Consider the following 27,186-nt stretch of genomic DNA (forward strand, 5'->3'; position numbering starts at 1 on the left):
AAAACAGAACGGCACCTGCTTTCCCATCTCTGGATTGATTACAAATTACTTGAATTAAGTGGCCGGTTTTAATTCCGATGAAATCAAATGACACGCTGCGGTTTAGGGCCGACACTGGCTCTTGATGAAAATGGAAGCGGCTCTCCCGGAAACCCAGCTGTGGAACCAGCGAAGCATTCGTTTTTCTGTGCGCTCCCAAAGTGATCAGATGGTCTAGAAGAGTTAAATAAGTAAATCAAGAGGGAACATAAATCAACAGTTCACTTTTAATGGAAGTAGACTGTCGTATGTCCGTGGTGTATTCCTATTTTCTGCTTTGTCTAAGACCTAAATCATTACCATTATTTTAATTTCTCTCTCCACAGTGTCCACTTGTACTACCTCTTTCCCACTTTGGAGGAGGGAGGCCTGGCCACCTACAGAACAGCCATAGTGCAGAACCAGCACCTCGCCATGCTTGCTAAGGTAAACCCACCTCCTCATAAACAAGCACCCCCAGTGGAAAGGTCCGCAAACTGACAGGAGATTGTTTGAGAGTCCACTTTTCTTTAACGAGGCACTTGGGAGACTAGGAATTCTACCTAGCTGCCATCCGTACCTTTTTTTTTTATTTTTTGCCCTTACAGGTTTTGTAATTGGAGTTAAAAGGTTGTTGTTTTGGAGGATGAGAGCGGGGACCCTACAAGCCCCTGTATGTCTTCCTGAAATACTCAAACACCCTCGTCTTTGCTGCAGAGCTGGGCATTGTCGACTGGCTCGCTTTGCAAAGAAACACAACAGCAACGGTCCCGCGATGTGGAGAAAGCAATTAAAAACTTCCATCTTTCATGTGGCTCCCCGCTGAATACAAAGATGCAGCCGCTCCAATCTGCATTAGCGCCGCGTAGCAGCAGTCGGCTTTGTTTCAATTTGCCGCTCGCGCTAACGTGAGCGTGATCCAGCTCTCGCCACGTTGCCAACTTGTTTAGCGGGCTCTCTTGCTCTAACACCGTCTGCTCGAGAACACTTGTAATTATCCTTCCAAGGAAATATATATATATACATACATACACATATATATACACATATACATACACACATAAACACACACACACACACACAGAGAGAGAGAGAGATTTACTGTATATACCTTCATCGAGCTGCGGCGCAATCCGCCACATGGAGGACTTTAAAGTGGGAGCGCTCCCTAAGAGCTGGAGTGTTCATGAATTGTAGTTCCGTAGGGGGTGGGCAACCACCAGCAGCTATCAGCCATAATTAAGTAGCACCCTGACGGTTTCCTGGGTGCGCGCCTCTGCCGTTCAAGTTGGGGTTTGGATGCGCTTGCCAGGAAATAAGTTTGCAAAAATTGACATGAAATGCCTCTTTTTAACATAAGTGTTTTCTCTTTGTATTTATTCTTGTACACACTGACACAAAGGACCACACTGAAGTAGTTACCATCTTGACCCGAAAATGACGATATTTCAGCCCTATGATATTTCTGCGCCTCCCTGCGCCGTCTTATGTTGGGTGTTTAGAGACGTGTATATATGCAAGCCAACAGGCCATATTTGGTATTTGTCATTTCTTTCATCTTAACACTGGTTCTGTGTGCACAGGGCTTTGGTATTTTGAGTTTACACTTGACAAACAAACCACACTAGCAGAGCAATAAAAATTATAATAGATTTAATTTGGATAAAATTCTACAAATTAGAATTCAATAGAAAATAAAATTCTACAAATTTGAATTCAATAGAAAATATTTAATCAAACAAAAATTACACAGGAGTTCATTTTAACCAAACGTGAGAAGCATGAAGGCATGCTTTGCAAGCAGAGGAGTTCTGATGCTGATTTTAAGATAATGGGGGTTAGTGAAGCAGAATCATTGAAAAACTGTCACGGTGAAGAAGTATAAATGTATAAATATATAATATAATATAAATATAAAATAGTTTTCCAAAAGTGTCTTGAAAAAGAGGGGTCGTCCTATATTCGGGTCAGCACAGTATTTCTCTCTGAAGCCTCTCTTATCGAGCCAGATGCTTATTCTTAGTTCTGTTAGTGTTGAAAGTTTTACTATGAGCTTATCAGAGTGTGTGTTGTCTTCTCCAGAAACTGGAGTTGGATCGCTTCATGCTCTACGCTCACGGACCAGATCTGTGCCGGGAGTCTGACCTGCGTCACGCCATGGCCAACTGCTTTGAGGCCCTCATTGGTGAGCTTGTTGCCTCCGTCCGTTGACTTTACAGTATGTATTTGTTTGGGCGTCCTGTGGTGTACAGAGCTTTTGTCTTATGTTGTTCCCTTAAAACTGTACTTCCTTTAAGCTAAGATCTGTCTTGGTCAGTGTGTGTGTCCTTGCTGTGTAAATTGCTTCCGTGGAGTAAGATCCTGGACCTTTATTGACCTCAGGAGATGCTTCAACCCCTCGCATCAGGAGCACAAACCACTTCCATCCACACAGACACAAACGGAAAAACATTTCGGTTCTCCCTCTCTTCGCCCGACCCGATGGTCCTGCCGAGCTAAGCCCTCGCTCCTGGAGAGCTGCAGCGTCTGCAGCTTTTCTTATCTTATCTCCATCCTGATTGCTGCGCCTGCCTGACGACGGCTGCAGAGAGCGGGTGGCTTTAAAGAGATCTTCCACGCCTCCCTCCTCCCTCTTCCTGTGTCGCTCCAAGATGAAAGTGCTGACTGGCACCGTGGCCCCCCGTCGGCCCCCGGGCCTCCCGCACTTGTCACGGGTTCATTATCGGCAGAGACAAAGTGGTAATCTATTCTGTCCCGTGGCTGTCGGCGGGCTCTTTGCCGCGCACACTGGAGCGAGGCGGTGGGAGCGCCACACTGGAAAGCCTCCTCGCTTTCATCCCGTCCAACTTTCCCCCATCTAGAATTTCAACTTAATAAAAGTGATGAATAAACATGCTGTTCTCAGGCAACCTGCGAGGAAAGTGCTGTCAGAGACACACTGCCAAACATGCACGCATCCACAGAAATCCGAGACGTTAAAAAGTGACGCGCCTTTGAGGGGCGTCGTCTTGATGTCGCCTCTTTTCTCTCGCTGGGACTTTTGTCATCTTCATTTCAGTTTTGGAGCTCAAACACTCCCTTCAAGACCTTGTTAGTGAGCCGTCCCTGACTTGCTCTCGACGTCTTTGTGTTTCCGCCGCTCTCCTCTTTCCGCCGCTCTCATCTCGGGGTTTGGCTGTTATTAGCTGGAAGACATGCCACGCACATGATGAGTCATGCTGTCACTGGAACTACCCTCCCCCTCTCACAAATAAGAAATTGAAAAACACGTCCCAGTCTCTGTCAGCAAAAAAAAAAAAAGTCTCTCCTAACCAGGCAAGCATTTGCAATTTTTTTCCCTCTCACATGTCATGGAGACATACTGTATCATTGGACATGTGCCAAGGAAGAAGCCGTTTTGGTGCAGATCAAACAATTACTCTCCGCTTTTGGCTGTTCCAATCCACTTGTGTTGGGGCCAAGTGGAACAGTGACTCACCAGATCCAACAGATGAATCTGTGGTAGGGAGGAAAAAAAGCCCAACAACTTTATAATACACATTACCGCCATCCACAGGACTGGACTGGAACAATATCACCCTGCATGTCAGGATTTTTCCATCAGTCATTTTTTAATGTCAAATATTGTTCGGAAATCTGTTTAAATCTGTGTTGGGGAGATTTCATAATTCATAGTTTTTACCTCACCGATATCACACACATCAAGAGGCTGATTAGACAGCACGATTAGGTGTGCCTTAGGTTGGCCACGATAAAAGGACACTCCAAAATCTGCAGTTTTACTGTGTTCGGGTGGATCTGAAAACCCAGTATCTGTCTTTATCTGATTGTGACCATTTGCCTCAAATACGGTGGGTATGCTGGTCATGCAAGAACTGGGATTTTCTTTTACACTTTACAGAAAAGGTGAACAGATCCTCGCAACATGGGGCCATGCATAATCATGGCAGGCACAACAATGGAACTCGGGATCTCGTCACGGTATCTATGTGCATTCCAAATGCCATCAATAAACTGTACCTGTGTTGCAGATCGAGTGGCCCATGGTGACTGTTACAGTATGGGCAGGCATTATGTTATGGACCACAAACATTTTATTGATGCCATTTTAATTGCACAGAGATTGGGCATGTTTGGGATGCTATGAAACTGCACGTACGGTATTTGAGGCAAATTGTGGTCACAACAGATACTGATTGGTTTTCGGACAACTGTGCAATAATCGTGCTGTCTAATCGTTACTGTTGTCAAGCACTCAACGTAAACGGTACTTGACAAGGTGTAAACAAGTCGTGCGTGAGCGCCGTCATTTCGTGCCGACACAGCGCGGCCATGTGTTCTTTACATACTTCTTAATAACGCCGGTCTTCTCTTTGAGCTGTAAAATTCGGAGGTCTTGCTCCTTTGTCTTTTACAATGTATTTGTTACGTCGTGCATCTCTCTCTGGCAGACGAAAACTTTGGTATAAACAAACACTGTTGGCCTAAAAATGGCGCCTGTAGCCTACAATGTATTTCACAATCACTTGAAAGTATCCCAAGATTTCGTCTTGGTCGCGTGATCCAAGATGGCGCCGTAAACAAACAGCACCCATTTTGAACGCCAACCAAGCGGGCAAACGCAAACCAAGGCAAAATTTTGGCACACATTTCGGATGTTAACCGAAAAACGCGCTAACCAGGGCAACCTCAGTTTTTCAAGACGCGTTTTTGGAAACTCAAAGAAAAAAAAGACCAAAATATACTTTTAAAAGAATCAAATTTCCATTAAGATTTAAATTATATTTCATTTATCATATTTTATTAATACTCTGTGTGGGGTTTGCATTTTCTTCCCGTGCGTACATGGGTTTTCTCCGGGTACTCCGGTTTCCTCCCACATTCCAAAAACATGCATGTTGGGTTAATTGACGACTATAAATTGTCCATAGGTATGAATGTGAGAGTGAATGAATCATTGTCTATATGTGCCCTGCGATTGGCTGGTGACCAGTCCAGGGTGTACCCCACCTCTCGCCCGAAGTCAGCTTAAGAATGGCATCATAACTGCATTCCTTTTAGTTCACTAGTGTGTGTGCGTGAGTGCATGATAGACAGAAAGAAAAGCCCTGACTGGGGGGTGGTTCAGTTTGGTGGCACCTGTTGCTTTGCAAGTAGTCCTCTCTAGATCCCAAGTATAAGACGGCCCATATTTTTCAGACTTTAACGTCTTACATTTGGGCAATACTGTCATTACATTCTAAATAATCAACAAAATTCCCACCAATGGGTAATAAATTTGCCACACCCAGCCCACTGCTCTGCACATTCGTGCACAATTTGAAATGCGCCTCGCGCTTCATTCTCTGTAAAGCTGTGCTGGAATATGACACGCTCATAAGATTTGAGCGGCCCGCCAACGGCTTAGTGTGCATGTTTTTTGACCTTTTGTTTTATTTGTTTCTCGCCACGGTGACCGCTGAACCTGCGCTGTGTTGCAAGTGGCAGATAATCTCCTCCTTTGCATGGGCAAAGTTTCCCCCTCCGCGCAGTAGAGAATGTGTCTATCTCCTGAGCCGGCGGCAGGGCAATTCTCTGGCTGCCGACGCACACTCGGCGAGAGAGAAAGGGAGAGAAAGAAAGGCGGCGGAGGAATGGAAAGCAAAGGCATCTGCAATGCAAATGGGTGCCCTGCAACCCTGAATAATTCAAAGTGTTGAATGGAAATCTTGCTTTTCTGATCCTCTGTCATTAACTTCTGCCAGAGTGGGCCATTCTCATTTGGGCTCTTTTGGCCTGCACACCTTCTGCTCTCCGTGCCCCCGCCCACCAGCGCCCACTTTACCTCTCCGTCGGCAGAAAACCATTCGCCGCCTTCATAGAAACCATTGCCCTCCTGTTTGCCTCTCAGGTCCTTGTCTCTGATAAGCCGCATCGCTTCCTTCCGACTGAAAAGAATTGAGAGAAAGCGGCAGATGAAGAAAAGCCCCCCTCTCTGTTTTTATGGCCCTAATTTCCTTGTACAGTTGATCTGTGGATTATACGCTGCCAGCAGCCATGGGGGATACAGATGGTGAACCTTTGTGAGGGCTCTCTCTAAGCTCTTCCTATTAAAAGAACGGAGAGAAAGGATTATCTCCCGCTCGCTCAATATCAGATTCGTGCACAATGCAGCCGGTGCGTTCAATGAGCGAGCGCTGTTCCTATTGTTAATTGCAGCCGTTGTAGATCTGCTTGGCAAGTTGTTGTCGTAGGCCCGCGCCTCATTTTTTGAAAAGTAAGATGTTTGATGTTGCAATGGCGCACGCCTTTGTTGCTGAAAGTTTCTTTCATTTTTTTTCCCCCCACCTCGTCTTTAATGTGTTGTTTTCTGCGTCCGTCTGCTGCTTCAGCCCCTATTGAGCTGAGAGGGAGCTTAATATATTATTTGATGGATTAGAGTCTGAGCGTTTTTGAATAATTCATTCTGGGTTATTAATGTGACTGTCAGCCGCTGGTGTTTCATATGCCCCCGACTCGCGCTTTTTAGTGGTCACGGAAAGCTCTCAGACATTGGGATTCTGTTCCCAAACATAGCACGGTCCAGTCGGCACGGCTGACTGAACGAGGCTTTTGACAGATGTGGAGATTCATTAAGAGGCAGGCATGGTGTGGCCGAGGCTCGTTCGCGCTGAACACTTCTCCTGGAAAACTTGATTATGGAGTTTGTGTTCTCACTGACCTCCAGCATGGTGCAATTTCCCTGGCTCCAAGTCAGAGTTTTTACAGTCCTTATCGTCAATCTAAATCCAGGCAGATCCGATTGTCAGGTCTGTTGTCCAAGGGCGCCAGGAAGAAAGCATCTTGCATATTAAATGATGGTCAGTTTTACAGTCTTGAACACCTTAAGTCACCACCCAAAACTGCAGGAATGCTAACATCTGTGTATGGCCTAGTGATGTGTTTAAAAACACTGCAATGGTTGAAGCCAGGGGTTGTGGTGTAACGGTGTATTTGTAGTTCGTTACAGTACTTACTTATTTTCCACATGGAACACAATGAGTGAGGGACAGGAAGTGTAACTACCGCGCGATAGTCAGGCGTCGATACTGTAAAGAAATCCCGTGCAGCCCAGCCTTTGTCTAGTGCAGTGGTTCTGTTATTTTGTCACTTGGGGACAGAAATATTTTATTTTATATAAACTTACAGAGGATGAGACACCTTCTTTAAGGAGACTTTGAACGTGAGAGAGTATCGTCTGGTGGAGGTATAGGTATAGTAACAGGCCTCCAAGGGAGACTGCAGTCGGCGAACCCGGTGTCTTCCACCACTGAGGAAAGCTGGTCATCTAGTCAGATGAATTCAATTATTTTCAGGTTATTTGCTTAGCCTTCTGAGTGTCACGCACATATGGGATAGTGTTGTGCAGGGTTTTGGGTGCGTCAGCTGCCGTTTGACTAATGATTACATTGTGAGCCTCAAACTCACCATACTCCTTCAAGTGCTTATTCTTTAATGCTGTATTAAATTAAAACTTGTTGATGTAATACCAGTACGAGATATTTTTTGTACTTCCGTGCTTGTCCACGGAAATTGGCGATTGGTGGCCAATTGATCGGAGCATCCCTAGTTTTTAGGTGTATTTTTTTTTTAATCTGAAGAAGTTGGGTTGATATAAAAATGATACAACCTGTATGGGGTAAAGGGTGTAACGGTACACGTGGGAGTCGTGTTGGTGCCAAGCAGAAGTCAGAGCTTGAAAATCCTCTTCAACTCTTCTGCGTGGGAACACTTGGCTTTTCCGGAGAAAATCCATAAATGGACAAAGAATGACAGGTGTTGGAACGGGCCTAGAAGCTGGAGCTTAGAAGCTGCACTTCAGCCAAGGAACTTTCATTTACTAAAAATAATTTTCAAACTCTTACTTTTTCACTTGTCTGTATTGTTGCACTCTTATTATTTTAAATTGGACATTTTACAGATGAATTATCTATTAGCAGTTCAGTTTTTTTTTATATTTCATTCCAAAAAAAAGCTGTTAACACGAAAGCTAAGTTTTACGGTTGTCATTTTGTTCCCTTACTGTACCCAAAGTAAACCAAACCATGACCTCACAACCGAGGTACGTACTGAACCGTGATTATGGCGTACTGTTACTTCCTAGTTATTAGTTTATTTTATCTCATGAATATACAGCAGGACATTATAAAGAGCTGAGGGGCCTCAAATGATGCTGGGGTCCACCTGGTTTAAGCTAAAAGTCAAGCAAGCCTGTAAATAACTAGTGGAACGATGACAGAGGATCTCCTGTGCCCATTGCCCCCTCAATTCCGCATCGACTGGGTCAAGCTCTCTGTGGCTTGACAGTGGTGCCGCCGTGCAGCGGTTTGGCCCGGTCATGATGTTCCTGCAAAGGGATGCTCACGTCTAATTGCCAGGACCTCTTTGCGCCTGCGCGATGAGGCCGTCAGCTGCAGCTCGGCAGACTGCCGGGCCGGACTGAAGCACACATCTCCATTTAATGATTGCACCAAGTTGTGCAATTGATTGGATGGCTTTGGGGCACACTTTTTGCACTGACAGCCTCCTTGTCAGGACTACTCCAGCGTGAATTAACTGCATATCTTGGTTTCTTCATCCAAAGGCCCTTTGATTGACACCAAAGGTGTTGCTTTGAGATTTTTAATACCTTCTTACCCGCGAGGCTCTTCTGCTTTCTCTCCCACCTTCTTCTCCTTCATGGAAGAAGTTTCGAAAATGTAATCAGAGGCAAAGTTTGTGTTTCGACGACTTTGACGCCAGCGTGTGAGAGCTTTCCAAATGTGCCGCGTCATCAAATAAAGTCGACTGCCTTGTGGCCCCCCCATCCCCAGTCTCCGCACACACGCACAAATGTATCACGAGTGGTACTTAAAAACCATCGAAATGTGGTCTCGCAGCTGGTCTCCAGAGGCAACATCTGTCACATAGCAGCATCTCAAAGTCTGGTCCACATGCTGCACAAACCACAAATCCGGTGCTGATACTTAGTGGAGAACATCTCGGGAAGAACCACTCCTCTCTGGAGACCTTCATGTGGTCGGCCCAGCCACGTTATGCCAAAATTACAGCAGCCCTTCTGTTGAGGTGCACATCTGAATGGAGTTAAACTGTGAGCTGTCTTTCAAGAGGCCACACATGCACGAGTATTTTTGGAAAAAGAATATCTTCTGTTGGGGGGGGATGATCTCAGTCAATGTCTGTCCACATGGAAATTGTAGGATGTGAAGTGCATGCCAAAGCAACAGATGGCACCCTCACCCCTGCCTAACTGGACGGCCATTTTATTCATCACAATCCTCAATAAATGTCATTTTCCAGAATTGGGGAGTCATAGATGTGGATCTACTCCTCCGTATCATACTTAACTGTTAAGTTAGCAATATAAAAAGTATCTAATATCTACTGTAAACACTCTTTACAAGTGTAAAAAGAAGTTCCGTTTTGTATGTCTGTACCTTTTAATGCTAATGAGCTGTGGTTAACCACGGCTGTCTCCAGCAAAGTGTGTCTCCAAGAAACGCTATTGGACACTTTGCATATATAGACTGTAGGACAGGAACAATGTCAGCAACACTTAGCATAGCTATGTCAGCAGCAGTGCCATCAACAAGAAAAAAATATCAAACTTACTGACGGAGAACAGAGCAAGGGGATTTATTTTAAGATGTTTAGCGAAGCCTGAGGGAGGTTTTCCTTGATGACGTCATGAAAAGCCACAGCTTGAGCACATGAAGCAAAGACGTGGATGATAGAATAGATTCTTGTCATCTATGGTGTTTATAAAAAGGCTCTAAAGCAGGGGTGTCCAAACTTTTTCCACTGAGGGCTACATAGTGACAAATGAAAGGGTACAAGGGCCACTTTCATGTTTTGTAAAGCAACACATGTAGATATGCTAAGAACTTACACTGTATGTATTTCAAGAAAAACGGCATCTCAGCTTTGATATACTGTAGGTGGAAAAAGGCCATTTACAGTCTCAACTTTGCTCTGTTTTCCCCATTTTTGATGTTTTTTCTTTTTTTCCCCAAATATTTCAATTTTCTTCTTAAATAATGTGTCAATTTTCTTCTCGCAATATTATGACTTTATTCCCAAAATTTGGACTTTTCCCCCCTCAACCTCATTTTCCTGAAATTACAACTTTATTTAGTTTAGATTGTTTTTCATAATAATGCGACTTTTAAAAATAACATTTTTTCTTCCATATTTCAACTCATTGCTACTAAAAGTATCAAAATAAATTTGGTCATAATATTGCTCATAATATTATATTAATTACGAGTTTATTCTCGTAAATCTTATTAGAATACATCATATTTATCAATCTTTGAACTTTTATTCTTATAAAGTTACAGCTGTTTTTTTAGTTTCTTTTTTTTAATTTACATTTTCTAGTTGAACTTTATTATTGTACATTTTTTTTCTTGGAATTGTGACTTTATTCCCATATTTGAACTTTATTCCCATAATATTCTAACTTTTTTTGCAAGAACATTTTCCAAAAATTACAACATTATGCTTTTGTTTGTTTTTCACAATATTACGATTAAAAAAAAAATATATATATATATATATATTTTTTTTTTTCTTTCATATTTCCACTCTCGGCTAATAAAATTACATTATTTTATTTTAGTTTATTCTTGTAAAATTACGACTTTTCTCGTTAGAATACAACTTATATTTATTACTTAATAACAATATATTTATTATATTCTTTACAACATAATATTTTTACTTTGTTCTCGTTCTTTCATTTCTGCTGCTGTATTTGTATTGATTTTTTTCTTGTTAATTTTCTTCTCACGTGTAATTATGACTATTTACTTTATTCAATGTTTTGTTTGTTCCTCATAACATTACGACTTATACAAAAAAAATTACTTTCTTTAATATTTATATTTATATTGCTTCTAAAATAACTATTTTTACTCATCACATGACGATTTTTTTCTCTTCATGATTTAACTTTGTCCTTGTAAAATTACTGCTGATTTTTCTGTTTTTGCTGTTTTTTTTTGGTTTTCTTGTTAAATTCTATTTATAGAATGTACCACGGGCATATAAACTAGCCACGGGCCGCACCTTGGACACCCTCTGCTCTAAAGAACCATATTACTGTTAGCATTGCATAAAAGGTTTCCCTTTACATTCTACAAATGAGAAAATGCGACACGTTTTCAGAAATAAGTGTGCGTTAAAATGTCCTGCTGAGATGTTCTTTTAGTTTTCTTGTACACAAAGAGTGAACGAGGTCCTGCCAGGTGAGATGATACAGTCAGACTTAATCACATTTTACCAACGTTAGGGGTTATGGTAAGTTTGTTTGTGAAGGACACTGCAGACAGAGTGGGTGTGTTTGTCATTTATTTCTATTTCTTTATGGTTCCCGTTGATGTCACCGCATCTTCACAGAGGCTGCGTCGGTGTGCAAATGGCCTGTTAGCCATCTGAAAGCACTTTTCCCTCCCCAGATGATGAATCCCTCATATGTTTTTGATGTCTTCCATGGAAGCCTCGCGCGCGCCTTCCCACTCGCGACCGCACTCGCGCACCCATTTCCCCGCGCCTCATTTATGCACGTAATAAAAACCGCTGCATGATTGTATACCCAATTTGCCAGGTGGTTATTGCTTTCTAAATTGAATGAGCCGTCCTAAGTGTGATGCTTGGAAGTTGCGCGCCGCTTAAAGGCACTCTTATAGTTGGAGTGAGTTGAAGTAAAAGAACAAAACATGGCGAGGAGAGCTGACTTGTTTAAAAAAAAAAAAAAAAAAAAAAAAAAGCAAAATAAAAAAATAAGCCAGATGCTGCAAATCATCACTGCAGAGATAGATGCGTTTGTTATATTCACCCTGCCAGCAGCCGTGCCTCATTCGAGACCAACCCTTTGTTCAATTTATTCTCAGTTCCTTGGATTTTTGTTGTGCTTGGATATGCACTACTTGCATTAAAATGTCTCTGCTACACGGACAAGCAACGCTGTTTTTTCCACCCAACATTTGCTGTGACTTTTATAGTTGTTTGAAAAATCCAAGTAATCTATGCTGGTTTGGAAAAATGTAAAGCAATTATTTATTTTATTTATATATATATATATATATATATATATATATATATATATATATATATATATATATATATATATATATATATATATATATATTTGAGCTGCTATTAATTAAGTCTTGATTGATTGTGTCTTTTGCAGGTGCTGTGTATTTGGAGGGCGGCTTGGAGGAGGCCCGGCAGCTCTTTGGAAGGCTGCTCTTCAATGGCCAGGTAATTTTAACCTCTGCACTCGTCATCTAAAGCAGGCAGGGCTGAACCAGGCCACAGCAAACGTTTAGACGCAATAGTAAAATCAATACACACCTTTTTTTGATGTTTAATTTGAATAAAAAATTCTGGTGTATAAGCCTTTACTTTTTTGCTTAAACTTTGAACCCTGCAACTTACACAACGGTGCGGCTAAATTCTAACCTCATGAAATCTCCTTTACTTCAGAACTATTACTAGGTGTTTAAATACAGTGCCACTTGGGAGTTGGCGAGGAAACGATGGTGCTTTCTTTGGCGAGAGCCAATCACGAGCTATCAGTGCATTCCTAACGAGTTTGTCAACCCACTGGAAATGGCAGGAGTTCATTATATATAACAGTATTTACGAACAACATAACTGACTCATGGTGTCATCTTACTGAAAACACTGTACTGACGCTAAATTCAGCACACACCTTAACACTCAAAAGACGTACTTGACAAATATACAAACATGTATGAGTTTTTTAAATGGAAAAAAACCCAACATTTTAAAGTTTTCCCATGAGGCATTGCGTCTGAGCAACGCATTCATTGGTGCAGTGCAATGACGTCAGCCACTCCCTCTGGGCTTTGGGCTCCAGGTGTCCTCTGGTTCCCTCTGATGGACAGGGGCAGCATTGCAGCGCCATCCACCCTTTTGGATGCTTCCTATGCTCCTGTTTCTACATGTTTCTATATTTCTGAGCTATACAGTTTGAGTGTTAAGTTGCTGTGTGATGAGTTTAGTGTTTGTAAGATGAAACCGTGACTCAGTCTGTTAAATTGAGTAATGACCTTCTGCAATTTCCAATGGGTCGAAGAGCTTGTGAGTTTTTTCATCGGTCATGATTAGCTCCTGTCAAATAAACAGCAGCCTGGTCCTCACAGACTCGTGCGCGCCACAATATGCCATTTTATGACATGGACACTTGTGGCTTTTACACCGGTGCGGCTTATGTACGTATGTACAAATCTGTTTTCCTCTTTAGTGGGTGCGGCTTATACGCCATAATTTACGGTAAGTGTAAATGTATCTCCATTTTGCATACAATTTGTTTTACTGTGACGTTGGGGTCAAAGTTGTCCATTGTGTACTTGAAGAGAAAAAGACTACGCTAACAAGCTTTCTCAACGGGGATGCTGAAAAATGTTTCCAGACCAGTGAGGATATAATGGGAGACAAGAAAGCACAATTTAGTTCAAGCTACGACAGCAGCTACTTCAAAATATGGTTTGTCGCATTTGTGCATGCCAAATCCCTTTTGAGAAGGTCGTTGTTCCGTCATGTTTGGATTAAAGTTAAACTTTCCACAGTGGCATTGAAGATGTTGCTCTACCCGTCCAATTACTTTTGTAAGACTGGCTTGCCACTACCAAAACAAGACTTAGCAGCAAAATGGATGGTAGAAACATGTTGCACCTGGCACTCTCGCACATCAAACCCACGCACTTATCATCCTCTCTCTGGAAAACAAACTCCAGGCTCGCAGAAATGGTGAGTCAGTATTCATTTTGTGTGTTTTGTGCGGTGTTTTCACTTGATATTTTGCTTTTCTTTGTTTTATACAATGGTACATGACAGCATTAGATTACTATGAGGTCTGGAGTGCACCTCTCTCTCGCTCTCATTTTATTTTATTTTTTTTTTTGTTTGTGAGATGTTTGAGGGAAACAAGGCTCCAAAAGGTTGGGGACTATCGTGTGTGTGTGTGTGTGTGTGTGTGTGTGTGTGTGTATGCATTTTGTCAGCTGTGTTTGTTTTCAGTCATTATTAATCAAGCTCATCTTTTTGTTGCATATAATTTACTCTGGTCGTAGTCAAAAGCAAATCCAGAGCGAGACTATCAAATAAAACTTCACAGGAAGATGAAAGTTGGCCATGAGCGTTGTGATTTGCGAACGCGCCTTCACAGTCGGAACGTCTGCTTTTATTATTTTAAGCAGTACATCCAGACATGAAACATGTCTCAAATTTGCATATTTAATGTTTGATTCAACTACTGATGTTCTTAGATGTAAAAAGCATGGGGGGAGGAGAGAGAGAGAGACTAATATGATGACCACTTGCATAATCCAATGAGATTATTTGCAAGCACTCTATGCAAACTTCTGCCTTTGCAAAGATGTTGTGGATCCCTACACATTCAGAATCCAGCATTTGTCCAGTAAATGTGTTGATTTTTGCTATTAAAAAAAAAAAAAGAAAATAGGCTGCTTTTTCCCCAGAAAACATCTCATTCACCGTAAATTGGCAAAATTTATAAATAGATGATAAATAATACAGGTGAAATGAACATCATATATGTACCACTGTTAGAAAGCCCACAATATCTTTGTTTTTATACTTCACTGATACAGATTTTGTACTTTTTTTGGCGGTCCTTGAACGCACCATAGTTGTGCTGCAAGACGCAGAAGCTTGGCAGCATGGCAGTACTAGCTTCCACAGGCAAAATTTGCAGTGAGGCGAAGACGTTAATATATGATAGTAAATCGTAGGATAACAACAGGCAAGCAGTGTAGATTATGTAGACGCGGTTTGGAGAAACACCTTCTCTAGCCTGCTAGCCTCTAGCGCTAGCCTAACGGCCAGGCTAAAGGCTACACTGTGGATCTGATTCCATCTGCATTCATTCACATATTATAATTATATTTAATCAAATAATTACATTACATTACTACGCTGCACGGTGTCCTGGTGTTTATAACATGTTGGCCACACAGTCAGGAGATCTGGAAAATCTGGGGTCGTAGCTCCATTTGGGCATCTCTGTGTGGCGTTTGCATGTTCTCCTTGTGCGTGTGTGAGTTTTCTCTGTTGGAGGATGAGCGCCACAGTGAGTGAATGAATGAATGAATACAACAGTTGAAATTGGAGGAGAATGTCATCATCACTCTAGGAGGGGGGTGCAGGGGAGTGTTATATTTTAGGGGGGCTCTGAATTACTTATGTTTTTTTGCCGTTCGCTGGAGGATCTGCTGTACTCACTTTTGACACTTGACACGTTTGCAGTATGCTCGGTTTCATTTGAAAAATCATTGACACAAAACCTGAATAGTTTTTTGTTTTGCATTTTTGTTCCACTACTATACTGAAGATGAACCCAAACCAGGACAATAAAACCAAGGTACTGCGATTATGGTGTGCCATTACACCCCGAGTGTTAGCCCCTTGTACCGTATTTCTGTCTGTGCTAGCACACATTGCATCGTGCGCTCCCTTTATACACAGTTCCTTGGGCTATGTACTTGTTCTTCCCTGGTCGACCAAAATAAACCAGCAGGACTGAAAGAAGAAGAATAAGTCAAAGCTGCAGATGTGAAGAAAGATGAAATGTGTGTGTGGGGGGCGGGGGGGCAGACATTGCAGTTTGGCAGTGGCCATGAATAATTGATGAATGCTTTTGTATTTGCATTTGTCTTGGCCCCGCCATTTTTTACGAGTCAATTAAGAGTTGCAGCGGGTCTCCCACACGTGCCCGACAGGACACGAGGCGGTCCACCCAAGTTATTTGATCTAGACCTGAAGACCTTTGATACATCAAGATTAAAACTTTTCTTAACTAAATATTTGAACGTCTCACCAAACAAAACTGCTGGGCAAAATGATCATTAATTATGGATCACTTCTCCAAAAACTCAGAACTGCTAAGAGATGTCTAGAAGGATTTAAAAGAAAACTGCACTTTTTTGGGAATTTTGCCCATCATCCACAATCCTTATGTGAGGCATGAACTTTCTCTTTTCTGTGTGTTCTAAAAAATACAAAAACAGATAAAGAGACAGCTCATTACTGCACGTAATGGGACACACCTATGCTGCCTACAAAGTCCGCTATTAAAACACCTCCAAAAACCACCAACATGGTTTTTATGTCCATGCTGTAACCACGTAGTAATGGGTACATTCATGATAACATGTAAAAATTACAGTATTTTGGTCATTTTAAGCATTACCGGAACTTCCTTCCTGGGCGCATTGTTTTTTTTTTAGAAGGCTTTGTAGCGGGATAGGTGATTACCATTATGTGCATTCTTAGGTGCGTCTTTTTTATCTGTTTTTATATCTTTAGAATGCACAGAAAAGAGACTCGTTTGTTTCACAAAAGGATTGTGGCTGAGGGGCAAAATTCCAAATAAAGTGCACTTTTCCTTTAAAAGCAAGCATCTTAGTTCCACTGATTTTTCAATTTGATCAAATTAAAGTGTTTGTCTTTGTTAATATTTTCTTCAGGGTCCAGTTTTTCCGTCTTTACTCATTAAACTTGAAATGTTGACATATTGGATCTAAGTTGCAGTTGTTTCAATGAGGAAAGGACTTATTCAATCTCTACCGTTGGATTTAATTGTTCAACTTTTCTTGACACCTTCAGGAAGGTAATCCTTTTAAATATAAGCCTTTTTTATTTTGATTGGGATTAGCATGGGGTTTACAGGAGAAAAGGCCTTTTTAAATAGTTTCATTAGGCTGACAAAACTGTCTTATTAAACTGCCTTTCAAGAGGATTTTTTTTGTACAAAAGGTGAAACATGCACTCAAACGAGTAAATGAAAAGAGAATCATGCAAATATATCCTGATCTTCAACAATGCCATAGAGGGAGGAGAGCAATAAGGTCAAAAAGTGGGGACGTAAGATGGTACCTTGGGGGACTCCATGTAGCTAATATACATTCTTGTCTTCCGCTGTCTTAATATGACAAACACACCGCCACAGTCCGCCTTAACTACACTCCGTGCTGTAAGCCCGTTGTGCGGTACTTTGAAAGTTTGCATGCGTGCAGCTTGAGAATTGAAATAGCTTGACTTGTAACCCCCCCATGCTGAATCCTCCTGATGGCTGGTCTGCTGCACAAAGCCAAGAGGAGACAGATGGACACACCGAGCAGATAACCAAAGCGGCCGAGTGGTATTGTGGGTGCCTAAGATACATTTCTATGCTCAGTGGAAGCGCTTGAATCCGAGTGGGCCTCATTACCAACGTAATGGTATGCAATAGAGTAGTGAAATAGTCTACCTCTCCCCCCCATTAGACCCTAAGAGAAGTTCCATTTGTCAGTTTGGTTCATTCACACCTGGCTGACCAGACCCATATCCTCCTCTTTTGTCTCTTAACACAGACTCGCACATGGCTGATCCTCCCCCCGAAACCTCCCATTGCCTTCTACCTCTTCTCTCAAGTCAAAACAGAATCTTCCAATTTGCAAGGAGGACCCTTTCACTTACAGTCTTTTAATTCCCTAATTGCTGTGGGTGTAACTGCATGCCATAATCATGGTTTGTTACGCACCTCAGTTTCAAGGTTAAAGTTCTGTTCGTTTTTGGTACAGTAAGGGAATGGCTTATCATTTGTCTAAACAGCTTTTACTAATTTTTCAAATGAAACATACATACACCGTGTTTTCCAGAATGAGTTGCTCCGAAATTTTTAAAAAAGCGTCATCAAGAGGGATTAAAAGCATAGTCACACTGGACTATAAATAGCATTTATTTAGAAATTTATTTCACAAAATTCAAAATGAAGAATAGACATTTAATCTGCAAAGGCAAGTCATTCAAGTACACAATAAATAACAAGCTAGAGAGTCCGGCAAGCAAGTTCACCAAGCTCCCGATCCCCTTCCACATCACTGAATCAGTACAGGAACAGCATACAGTTGTCACAAGCCGAGCGCGCCGTCTCGCAGCTGTCGACTGTAATGTTCACTCCTTGGGTCATGAGAGTCACTATGAATTAACATTTAAAAACTAATTATACATGTGTATATACAGTATACTGTGTGTACAGTGTGTGTGTGTGTGTGTGTGTGTGTGTGTGTGTGTGTGTGTCCTGATCAAAATTGTTGGAACTTAAGGAGGTTCGAAGAGCTTCAAAATTAAAAAAAAAGAAGATACGGAAGTGAGACAAACATTTTTTTGGAATAAGCAAAAAAAAAAAGCTCAACTTCAATTGAAGTAGGCCGTATATCAGCTGATCAAAAGTTTAAGACCATAGCGCAAAAAACAACCGAAACCCTCCTAAAATAGAAATAAAATGTTCAAAAAAGGACTCCGTCCTGGGTAGCTGCACCATTCTTTTTTAATCATCTAAGAAATTGCTTTGGACATGCTTGATACCAGTGTTTCCAAGAGGCTAGTGGGAATGTGTCTCCAGGTGGTGAAGATGGCTTAAGAGAGAGCATCCACTGTCTGGAACTGATGTCCATTTTTGTAAAGTTGCCTTTTCACCCATCCCCAAATGTTCTCAATTGGATTTAGATCAGGGGAACACGCAGGATTGTCCAAAAGAGTGAGCTTATTCCTCTTTGCCAGGCGGGCGTTGTGAACTACAGCATTGTCTTGTTGAAAAGGCCAGGATGACGGCCTTCAGTCATTAAGGATGCCCCCTGCAACATTTCCACATAGCCAGCTGCCGTTTGACGCACATACATTTTTCAATTTTTCTCCTTTCAGCACATCACCTTTTTTGTTTTCAAACAGCCAGGACACAATTGAGCTTCATTGCGCACTTTAAAAAAATGAAAAAAAAGAGACCAAGCGGAAGTGAGAGATGCTAATTTGCTAATGACAGTGGAGGTTATTAAAGCCTCAGAAGAGAGAGCGAGAGAGACTGACAGCCTCCTCTTCAGGGCGGGAGATACTCCATCGCTCCATTCCAACTGCAGTAATAGTGTGATATTGCAGAGAGATGATGTTAATGCCACCATGCTGTCCTCAGGGAAGTCCCTCTGTGGAGGAGTAATCATCATCCTGATGAATTCACTTTTTTAATGCCCATTGGCTAATCTTCATACTTTTATTAACTCCCACACAAAGTTTTCTTTGACAACAGAGATGGTCACCATGAAACTGCGTTGCAGTAAATGCAGATCTTGGTTTATACAGACCTTCAGAAACACTGCAATGGAGTATGTAAATAAGAGCCAAGTTAAGTTCCCTAGCATTTAATGCATCCATGTATAATTGCTGATCCAAATTATAATCAATCGACTACCACTGTGTGATATTCCACTTGCTGCCATATGTACAGCAAGTTTGGCAGTCTTGTAGTCATTCATTAAAGAAGTCTGCAACCTTTGAGCCCACCAGACCTCAGAGTAATTTAATGCTATTATCATGTACCGATGTATGAAACTAAAGAAAGCAAAACTATCCATGGAAAACGCACAAAATACAGTCGTACCTTGCCACTTTGTGGATCAAACACTCCCTCCCTCCCTCACTTATCTGCATTTTTTCTAAAATGAATTAATGATTGCTGTTTTTGTGGTTGACTAAGGCTTATTCGTCAAAAACGATGCATCTTGATGCAAATGTTACATATTCCGGGCCTATATTACGCATTTTTAAGCATAAGAATGGTTAAATGAACTAAAATACAAATACAGTTTAGGCATTAAAAGACGTTGATGACGACACTGGCCACAAGATGTCACTGGTAACACAAGCGCCAGCCAGAATTGATCGCCAGAACAACAGACTTTTATGCAGGTTTGAATTATCTCACAACCGGCACAATAATAACAACAATAATAGTATCATTACCATAATCATAACGCAGGCTACAGTTGTGGATGTACTACAGTTAAAACTCAACTGTGAATCCCCGACTTCACTTTCTGTCCACATGTCCGAAAGACATTTATTGAAACACACGCCAGGATGAGTCTTATTTATGTCTTAAAGTGCTTATTTTCTCGGATTGTCTACTATATATGGTAATGCGAGTGTAAAAGTAACTATAGGAGTGTTATTTCATGTGTAGAAGACTTGGATAATATTTAAAATCATATGTAGAAGTTTATAAAAAGGTTTTCTATGCTCTAACTATGAATATATTTGAGTTAGAAATGAGGAATCCTACTTTGGAAATTCACTTATTGCTGTCGGGTCTAGAACTGGTTAACTGTGATAAACGAGGAATTACTGTAAATATTGACCTTTTTACCATTTGTTGTTTTCTCGTTTAATTGGACTGGAATGGCAACAACGTCTTCAATGCCACTGTGGAAAGTTCTGGACGCTTTAAATTTAATCCAAAATGACCTGAACAATGAACTTGAGCCTGCACACAACGCAAATGGGATGTGGCGCATGAGCATGGAAGCGACAAAAACATATTTTTAAGTACTTGCTGTCATAAATTGGGTTGAATTCTGCTTTCTTGTCCCCTCCGTTATCTTCATTTTTTCAGCAGCCCCGAGTGAGACAGCGTGTTCACGTAGTTTGTCTCTTCACGTACGCAGTGGCCAACTTTGACCAAGAGGTGACGTCAGAGTAAAATAGATTGTATGTTGTTGCTTTCAAATTGTGTTTCCATTTCATTGAAATAAAAGTAAGTGTAGCTATATACCAAAACCCCCCAAAAAGCACTGCTGCATGGTTGGGGACGAAGTGTACTCTATAGCCTTTTTAAGAAAACATTCACTGGCTGTGAAATATCCGCTGACCTCAACTTGTGCTACTTGTGTGCTTTGCCCTTTCGCCAACAAAAACGATATATTTGCCATAATTGAGCGAGAGGCTATGTGCATTCTTCACCATGTCCTTGGTTGCAGTAAGTGCAAGGGAACGATGTGTGCATGCATTCTCTCACCATTGTCTCCCTGATGCATTCCTTCTTCCCGCCCACACAAAGATGTCGCCAAATCTCCAGATCACGTGGAAGACATCGGCAGGGTTGAAATTAGTTTTCACCTTGATCATCTACTGACAGAAGACTCTGTTTTGGACCTCTGGGTCGACTTTTATGTGGGTATTGATCAGAGAGGCTATCTCCTATCGACTCTTGTGCTGCACTACTACATTTGATGGATTGATTGGCAGCGTGCAACCAGAGACCAATTTGTCAGGGAGCATCGGACCTTGTCAGAGAGGAGCACCATTATGTCCTCATCATGGATGGCCCTCGGTCCCTCAAGTACAGTGATGCCTATTCACGCTTGGCGCTGGATCCATGTGCATCTGCACGACTGAGCCAGAATCCCTCAGTGCTGATTAAAGCCTCCTTTTTGATTGAGGCCCACCGCTACATGGTGTCCAGTTACATTTGGCTTTTAATTCCCCTTCCCATTAACGACGCCATTCAAATATATGCTTGCTTGTTTTCTCTGTAGAGGCGTGTCTGGCAGCTGAAGATGATTTGTGCACCCGGTAATTACCCCAGTCTTGTGTTGGGGGGGAGACTTAAAAAAAAATGTTATTCTTAAATCCCCACTCCATGCCGGCTTAGTCATTGTCTGCCTCGTCTTAGGGAATAATCGAAACGTTGGCTGTTAGTCCACACTACCACTTCATTAGGCACACCTACAAAATTCAAATGTTGAGCGCTTGTTGCTATGTTCTAATGCTAGCGTCTACTGGCTCATGCTACTGCAGATAGTTTTAATGCTGACATTTTGCACTCCTGGAATCTACTGTAATGTGAGGTGTTAGGCTGCATTCACACTTTGGTACTCTGGTCCGGACCAAATATCTTAAAGTGTGGTCACTGAGCATTCCCACTGGCATTTCTGTCATGGGGCCAAAGGCTGTGCAGTAAAGAACATCAAGTATGTCTAGTAGTTAGAACATAAAGTAGTCTTGATTGGGCAGCTTTTGTGCTGACTTAACTTCACTATTCTAAAGCAAAATGCCATCTGCCATACATTTATTTTTATATTCTTATATACACCCCTGATTAAAATGTTAAGACCAGTTGAAAAAATTTGAAGTACAGTCAAACTTGTCTATAGCGGCCACTAGAGGGAGTCTGCCAAAGTGGCCGCTATAGACAGGTGGCCTCTATAGACAAATTGGCGTCCAGTTTGAATGTTGACCAGTAGAGAAAAAAAAAGGGGGGGGGGGATAATAATAATAATGTTGACCAGTAGAGGGCACTGCGGACTGCGGATAAAAGTTGTACAGCACTACTAGGCTTGTTATTATCATGGTTTTAATCCTGAACATGCATGAGTCAAACAGTAGCACATCACATAGTACAATTCACAATTTTGCATGTCCAAAAAGGAGTAGGAAGAAGCAAATCTTATTTAATCCTACCCCTCATCAGTTTCACATCAGTTGCAATACATTTATTCACCTCTTATTCTTCCAAGTGTACTTTGTAGGTCTACATGACAATGTAGTGCAATCATAGCCAAGGTTTTTACTTACTAAAAGGAAGCTAGAGGCTTAATAATAACTGATAGAATATATCCACGACCCACAGAACTAAGCTGTGCTAGTAATGTCTTATGCTTGTTTTTAATATTTTACTTTTTATACGGCAGTGTCATTACAGCTTTAGTTCATCAGGAAGTGACGGGAAGTGACGGTGGGCGTCCCGAGCAGGAGAGCTCGGCTCAGTGCTCGCTGTGAGTTTCGAGAGAGTTGGGAAGTGTGTTTATGTTGGCGTGGATGTAAAGTCCTGCAGTGTTCTCCGCTGTTAATAAAGCCATTAAAGTGCATCGGCGACGTGAGTCTCTCCTTCCCCACAACAAGCGGCATTACAGTATTGACCAGTGCACACCAGGAAATAAACGGTGTCATTTCTTACAGGCATTGGTTGGACAGCTATGTAGTGGGGCTTGTTTAACCTTTGCCTTGTGGGCAAGCAGGAAGGAGAGACGATGCTGAGAGATGTGTGTGTGTGTTCTGAGCTGCTGTCTGGTGGCCGCGTTCAATAAATAAAGTTGGCAGAAGAAACAGGAGAAGTTTCCTTCTTTGCTTCAGAGCTGAATAACACTGACAAGTTAACAGACTCGTAGCAAACGGAAAAGAAGACGGCTTTTTTTGTGCCGAATACAGAAGATGAGGACTTTGATGGATTTGTGGATGAGGATTGATGAAAAATAACGTGAGTACATTCTAAAATAATTCAATTAAGTACAACCGAACTCAGTTTTGCTCTCGCTGCCTCATGCATGCTAGCGTATGTTTTTTTTTTTTTTATTGTAGCGTCGCTGGGAGCACGTCCTGTTCCCAGCCTTATTTGCGGTAATGTTTTGGTGCAAATGCTCTTAAAGTTACATGTTTGACCAGGAAATAGCAAGCTCAAAAGAAGACGGCTTTTTTATGTGGAACAACTGACAGTTTGTGTGGATCTTGTGAATGATTGTGACTGAGCTAGGACTCAGTAATTAAAGTCTACACACAACATTTTCATTGATTGAAAAACGAAACTTTTTCGTGCATGAAGCTTCTACTTGAGTTGGTAATTTGGCCGCTATATGCAGTCAGATATTGACCAAGGGAGAGAAAATGGGTGGCCGCTGGCCGCGTTGGACAGGTGACCACTATACACAGAGTCTATAACATGTAAATTTGCTGCGGGGGATTTTTCAGTGGCTGCTATAGGCAGGTGGCCGTTCTATAGAGGTGGCCGCTAAGACAGGTTTGACTGTATTTACATTTTGCACTGTTGGATCCTAAGGAGGTTCTAAGATAATCCAGCACACCTGGGTCTTGTCAAATGTCAAAGAGACATTTAAGAAGACTTAGTTTTTGGGTTGCTGAGTGCATCAAGTTTGTGTGTGTGTGTGTGTGTGTGTGTGTGTGTGTGTGTGTGTGTGTGTGTATTTAGGTGGTTTTATTGTTTTGTGTGGTTTAATTCACAAGTGTAGAGAAACAATGATTTTCAAATGCTCCAGGCAACATCAGTTGAGTTTAGCTATTTGTGTGTGTGCTGTTTCGCTCCCAGACTAGGAAGCGTTTACTCAAACGTATTGACTACTTTCATTAATATTTCACCGGCTCCTGCGGGGCCAGAAGCCAGGAGGTGCCAGTTGGCTGGCTCGAGGATGTGATTGATAATTTGACGTATTAACATCTCGTCCTCTTCTCTTAGCAGGACCTGCGGGATGTCTGGCTCAACTACCCGCCACACCCTCTGCAGGTTGGTTGTTTTATTATCTACTCATGATGATGGTTTTTCTTTTGGACATGCCTAACAAAGTTACATTGAAGTACATCACATGTTTACACTTGCACAATTGAACATGTCAGAAAAGGAGTAGGAAGAAGCAGGTTTTATTTAATCACCATGTCGCAGCAATTACTGTTGGCTTGTTCACAGAGAAAAGACAAAAGAGAAAAGATAATCTGTAAGCAAGAGAGAAATAGCTTATGCAGTGATGACGAAAAAGACAAAGGGTTAAAAAAAAAATTGGTTCTCAGGTTGTACGGCCCTCTGCGAGCTTTTGTTCACTGATATTTGGATGACGATTAACGTCTCCCATCTCATCCATCCGTTCTTGCCTTTGCATCATCTGCCCAGAAACACCGCACATGTCAAGAGTGTGTTGTTTGAAATTAGGATTTAGGAGAAGACATCAAAGATGCTGTAACAGGATTACAGTCTCGGATCACACGGACCCTACAGGGACCGCCGGGCTTCCTGCTCTCTGATGTGCTCGCGAGGAGCAAGTGTTTCTTTGTGTGTCTCTGCCGAGGCTGGTCTTTTTAAGCGCTGTATTCTCTTTGCTCCCTGCATGGGGTTCATACATACATTTTTGCATATTTGTGTTTTGGCCCAAAATAACAGGCTGCTCTTGTTTGTTTTCATCCCCAAACACTCTGTTTTGGTTGCGTACGTCTTCTGTTGCTGCTGAGCCATGGTGAGGCAGACGCTCCAGAGGTGTGGGCTCTGTAGTCAGGGTGGAGCACCCGGGTCAACCCTGGACCGCCCTTTGGCGTGAGGAGAGCAGTTATTAGCTGCTTCAGAGCAGCAACATCATTACCACACAGCTCATTGACGGGCTGAGGTTTCCCGTGAGTGGGTGGTTCTTTGCTAGCAGCCTTTGGTGGTATCTTGACCTTATAGCTTATAGCAAGCACTTTGGTAAGAGGCAAAAACGTCCTCTAAAGCCTAATACACAGATTTTGCTAGGTGTGAGAGACCCCACAGATGGTGGTTTATTTCCAACATACTTAATACATATCCTTAGCATTCCAGGATTTTCTGGCTAAAACAATCCATACCCAACGTAATTATGAAGCTGTCGTTGAACCATATGGAGTAGAGGCATGGCGTTGGGCTCTTTTGAAAGCTAACAAGCTGAATTTTTATCCCCAACAGTCAGAAAGTGTCACAGTGCTACTGACAATGATTAATAGGGGTTTTACTACACTGAGAAGGCTTTTTTGCCTTTATTTTTTTCCAGAAAAATGTGCCTTCAAAATAAACAGTTGATTGGTATGGCCTGGAAAACATCATACGGCCATAACTTGAGTTTTTACCTAATCCCATTTCAAGTTTGACAGTGATACTACAAAAATGGTCTGAAACCAATATTGGAATATATCGTCCTGCGTCTCAAATCTCTGATATTGTCAGTCCGATACAAGCAGTTCAGTCCAGACTCCTCCCCAGCATGTCTATCCAGCAGTGACGGGATAGAGCCCATTTGATCACAATAGTGTTTGCTAGCGTCCTAAAACTAGGAGCAGGAGTGATGGCACCCCTGTGGCAGTAAAAAGATGTTGCAGCTGAGTGCAAAACTTGGCATGCACACATTTCTTGTAGTGGCACAGAACCGGGGAAGTTTAATACTCCGTACATCATCGCGCGTATAAAGCGGCATCACAGGGAAACTCGCACAAAGCGACAAAAATACATTTAGCAATAACAAAACAGGGAACCCCTGCCGGTGCTGAGCAATGTCTGGTTTAAACGCTTCATTGAGCAGCTCGAACCTCACTCTGTTATGCTTAGCTGCCACTACATTGTTGATAAAACCATAACCCACATGCATAAAGGAGTAAATGGGTGAGGTTTTCCCCATAACAAATGTTGACTATTGTTCATAATATCCACTTGATCAAGCCTTTTCTAACATTCCACACTATAAAAGAAGTCAAAAGTATGTATGCCCTGTGCTTTTCCAACATTACACACTAGAAAATAAATAAGTGTGTGATTTGTATTGATATCGAATCAATGTTGTTAAAAAAGGAGCGCCTGATTTTGTTCACCAGCACAGTATGCGTAATCCCATCTTATTGGAGTGTTATTTTTAATTAGCGGTTATTTTTAAAAATGTTTTCAGATTTATCGGTATGGCGTCATAATTCCTCATATCCGCCTAATTATTATTGGTGTGACATTTATCGTGCGCCACTAATCACAGCTGTGGGAAGTCCATGTTTGGCAACTTGCAGGGTGCGGCATACCGCTTGCAGCTCTTTCTTGAAAGGGGCAGCAAAAAAGTGTTTTTTTGTGTTTGTAAGAATTGTGTATCATTCCCAAGTATGACGGCAATGGGAATATTTTTTTGTTTTCCAGGGAGCAAAAGACCTACCTCACGGTCATTTCTCTGTAGCACGCGTCTCATGGACCGCTGTTTTGTGAACAAAGCACAGTTTGATGCCGGAATCTTCAATATTCATCCAATTATATCCATTTTTTTTTTTTTTTTTTTTTTTTTTTTTACTGTTTGCTGATAACCGTTAGCAGTTAACCGGTTGAGAGAGCTGGAGCCGACCCTCTACCCCAATTGCAACAGTGTAGGTGTGGTCAGGGGACGAGGCTGCCAAATCCGAGCATTTCAGCCAAAAGGCGAAGAATGCAAATTTGCCCTGTACATTGCTTGAGATTTAAGGAGTATTTTACTCATACAAACTTTCTAATATTTTAAAAGCCTCTAAAATGGTCAGGATGAGGCCCTTTTAGCAAAATTACATTGAAGTCCATCACATGTTTACACTTGCACAATTCAAAAGCAGGGAGAAGCAGAGCTCAGTTAATAATTGCAATTTATGCAAGCGTACTTTTGTGTTTGGCAATGCATGTGTTTAGAAGTGTTGCTGAAAGCTGAGACGGTATCACCCTGCCACCAAGAATAAAAAAAATAAAAACAGTGAAAGAGGTCCTGCCTTAATGAGCTT

General features: G+C 41.8%; 1 protein-coding gene across 4 annotated transcripts in view; it reads left to right on the forward strand.

The window, feature by feature from the left end:
- Positions 1 to 27,186, forward strand: part of drosha (drosha ribonuclease III) — a 194,613-nt gene that overhangs the window by 132,946 nt on the left and 34,481 nt on the right. For 3 of the 4 annotated variants that reach the window (XM_054766121.1, XM_054766122.1, XM_054766123.1), the window contains 4 exons: positions 366 to 465; positions 2,101 to 2,203; positions 12,233 to 12,303; positions 24,149 to 24,196. In XM_054766121.1, coding sequence (XP_054622096.1) covers positions 366 to 465; positions 2,101 to 2,203; positions 12,233 to 12,303; positions 24,149 to 24,196 — 322 coding nt within the window. The remainder of the gene's footprint in view (positions 1 to 365; positions 466 to 2,100; positions 2,204 to 12,232; positions 12,304 to 24,148; positions 24,197 to 27,186) is intronic. The other variant, XM_054766124.1, reaches the window with a different exon arrangement.

This window comes from Dunckerocampus dactyliophorus, chromosome 21 (genome assembly GCF_027744805.1).
Source record: "Dunckerocampus dactyliophorus isolate RoL2022-P2 chromosome 21, RoL_Ddac_1.1, whole genome shotgun sequence".
NCBI lineage: Eukaryota > Metazoa > Chordata > Actinopteri > Syngnathiformes > Syngnathidae > Dunckerocampus > Dunckerocampus dactyliophorus.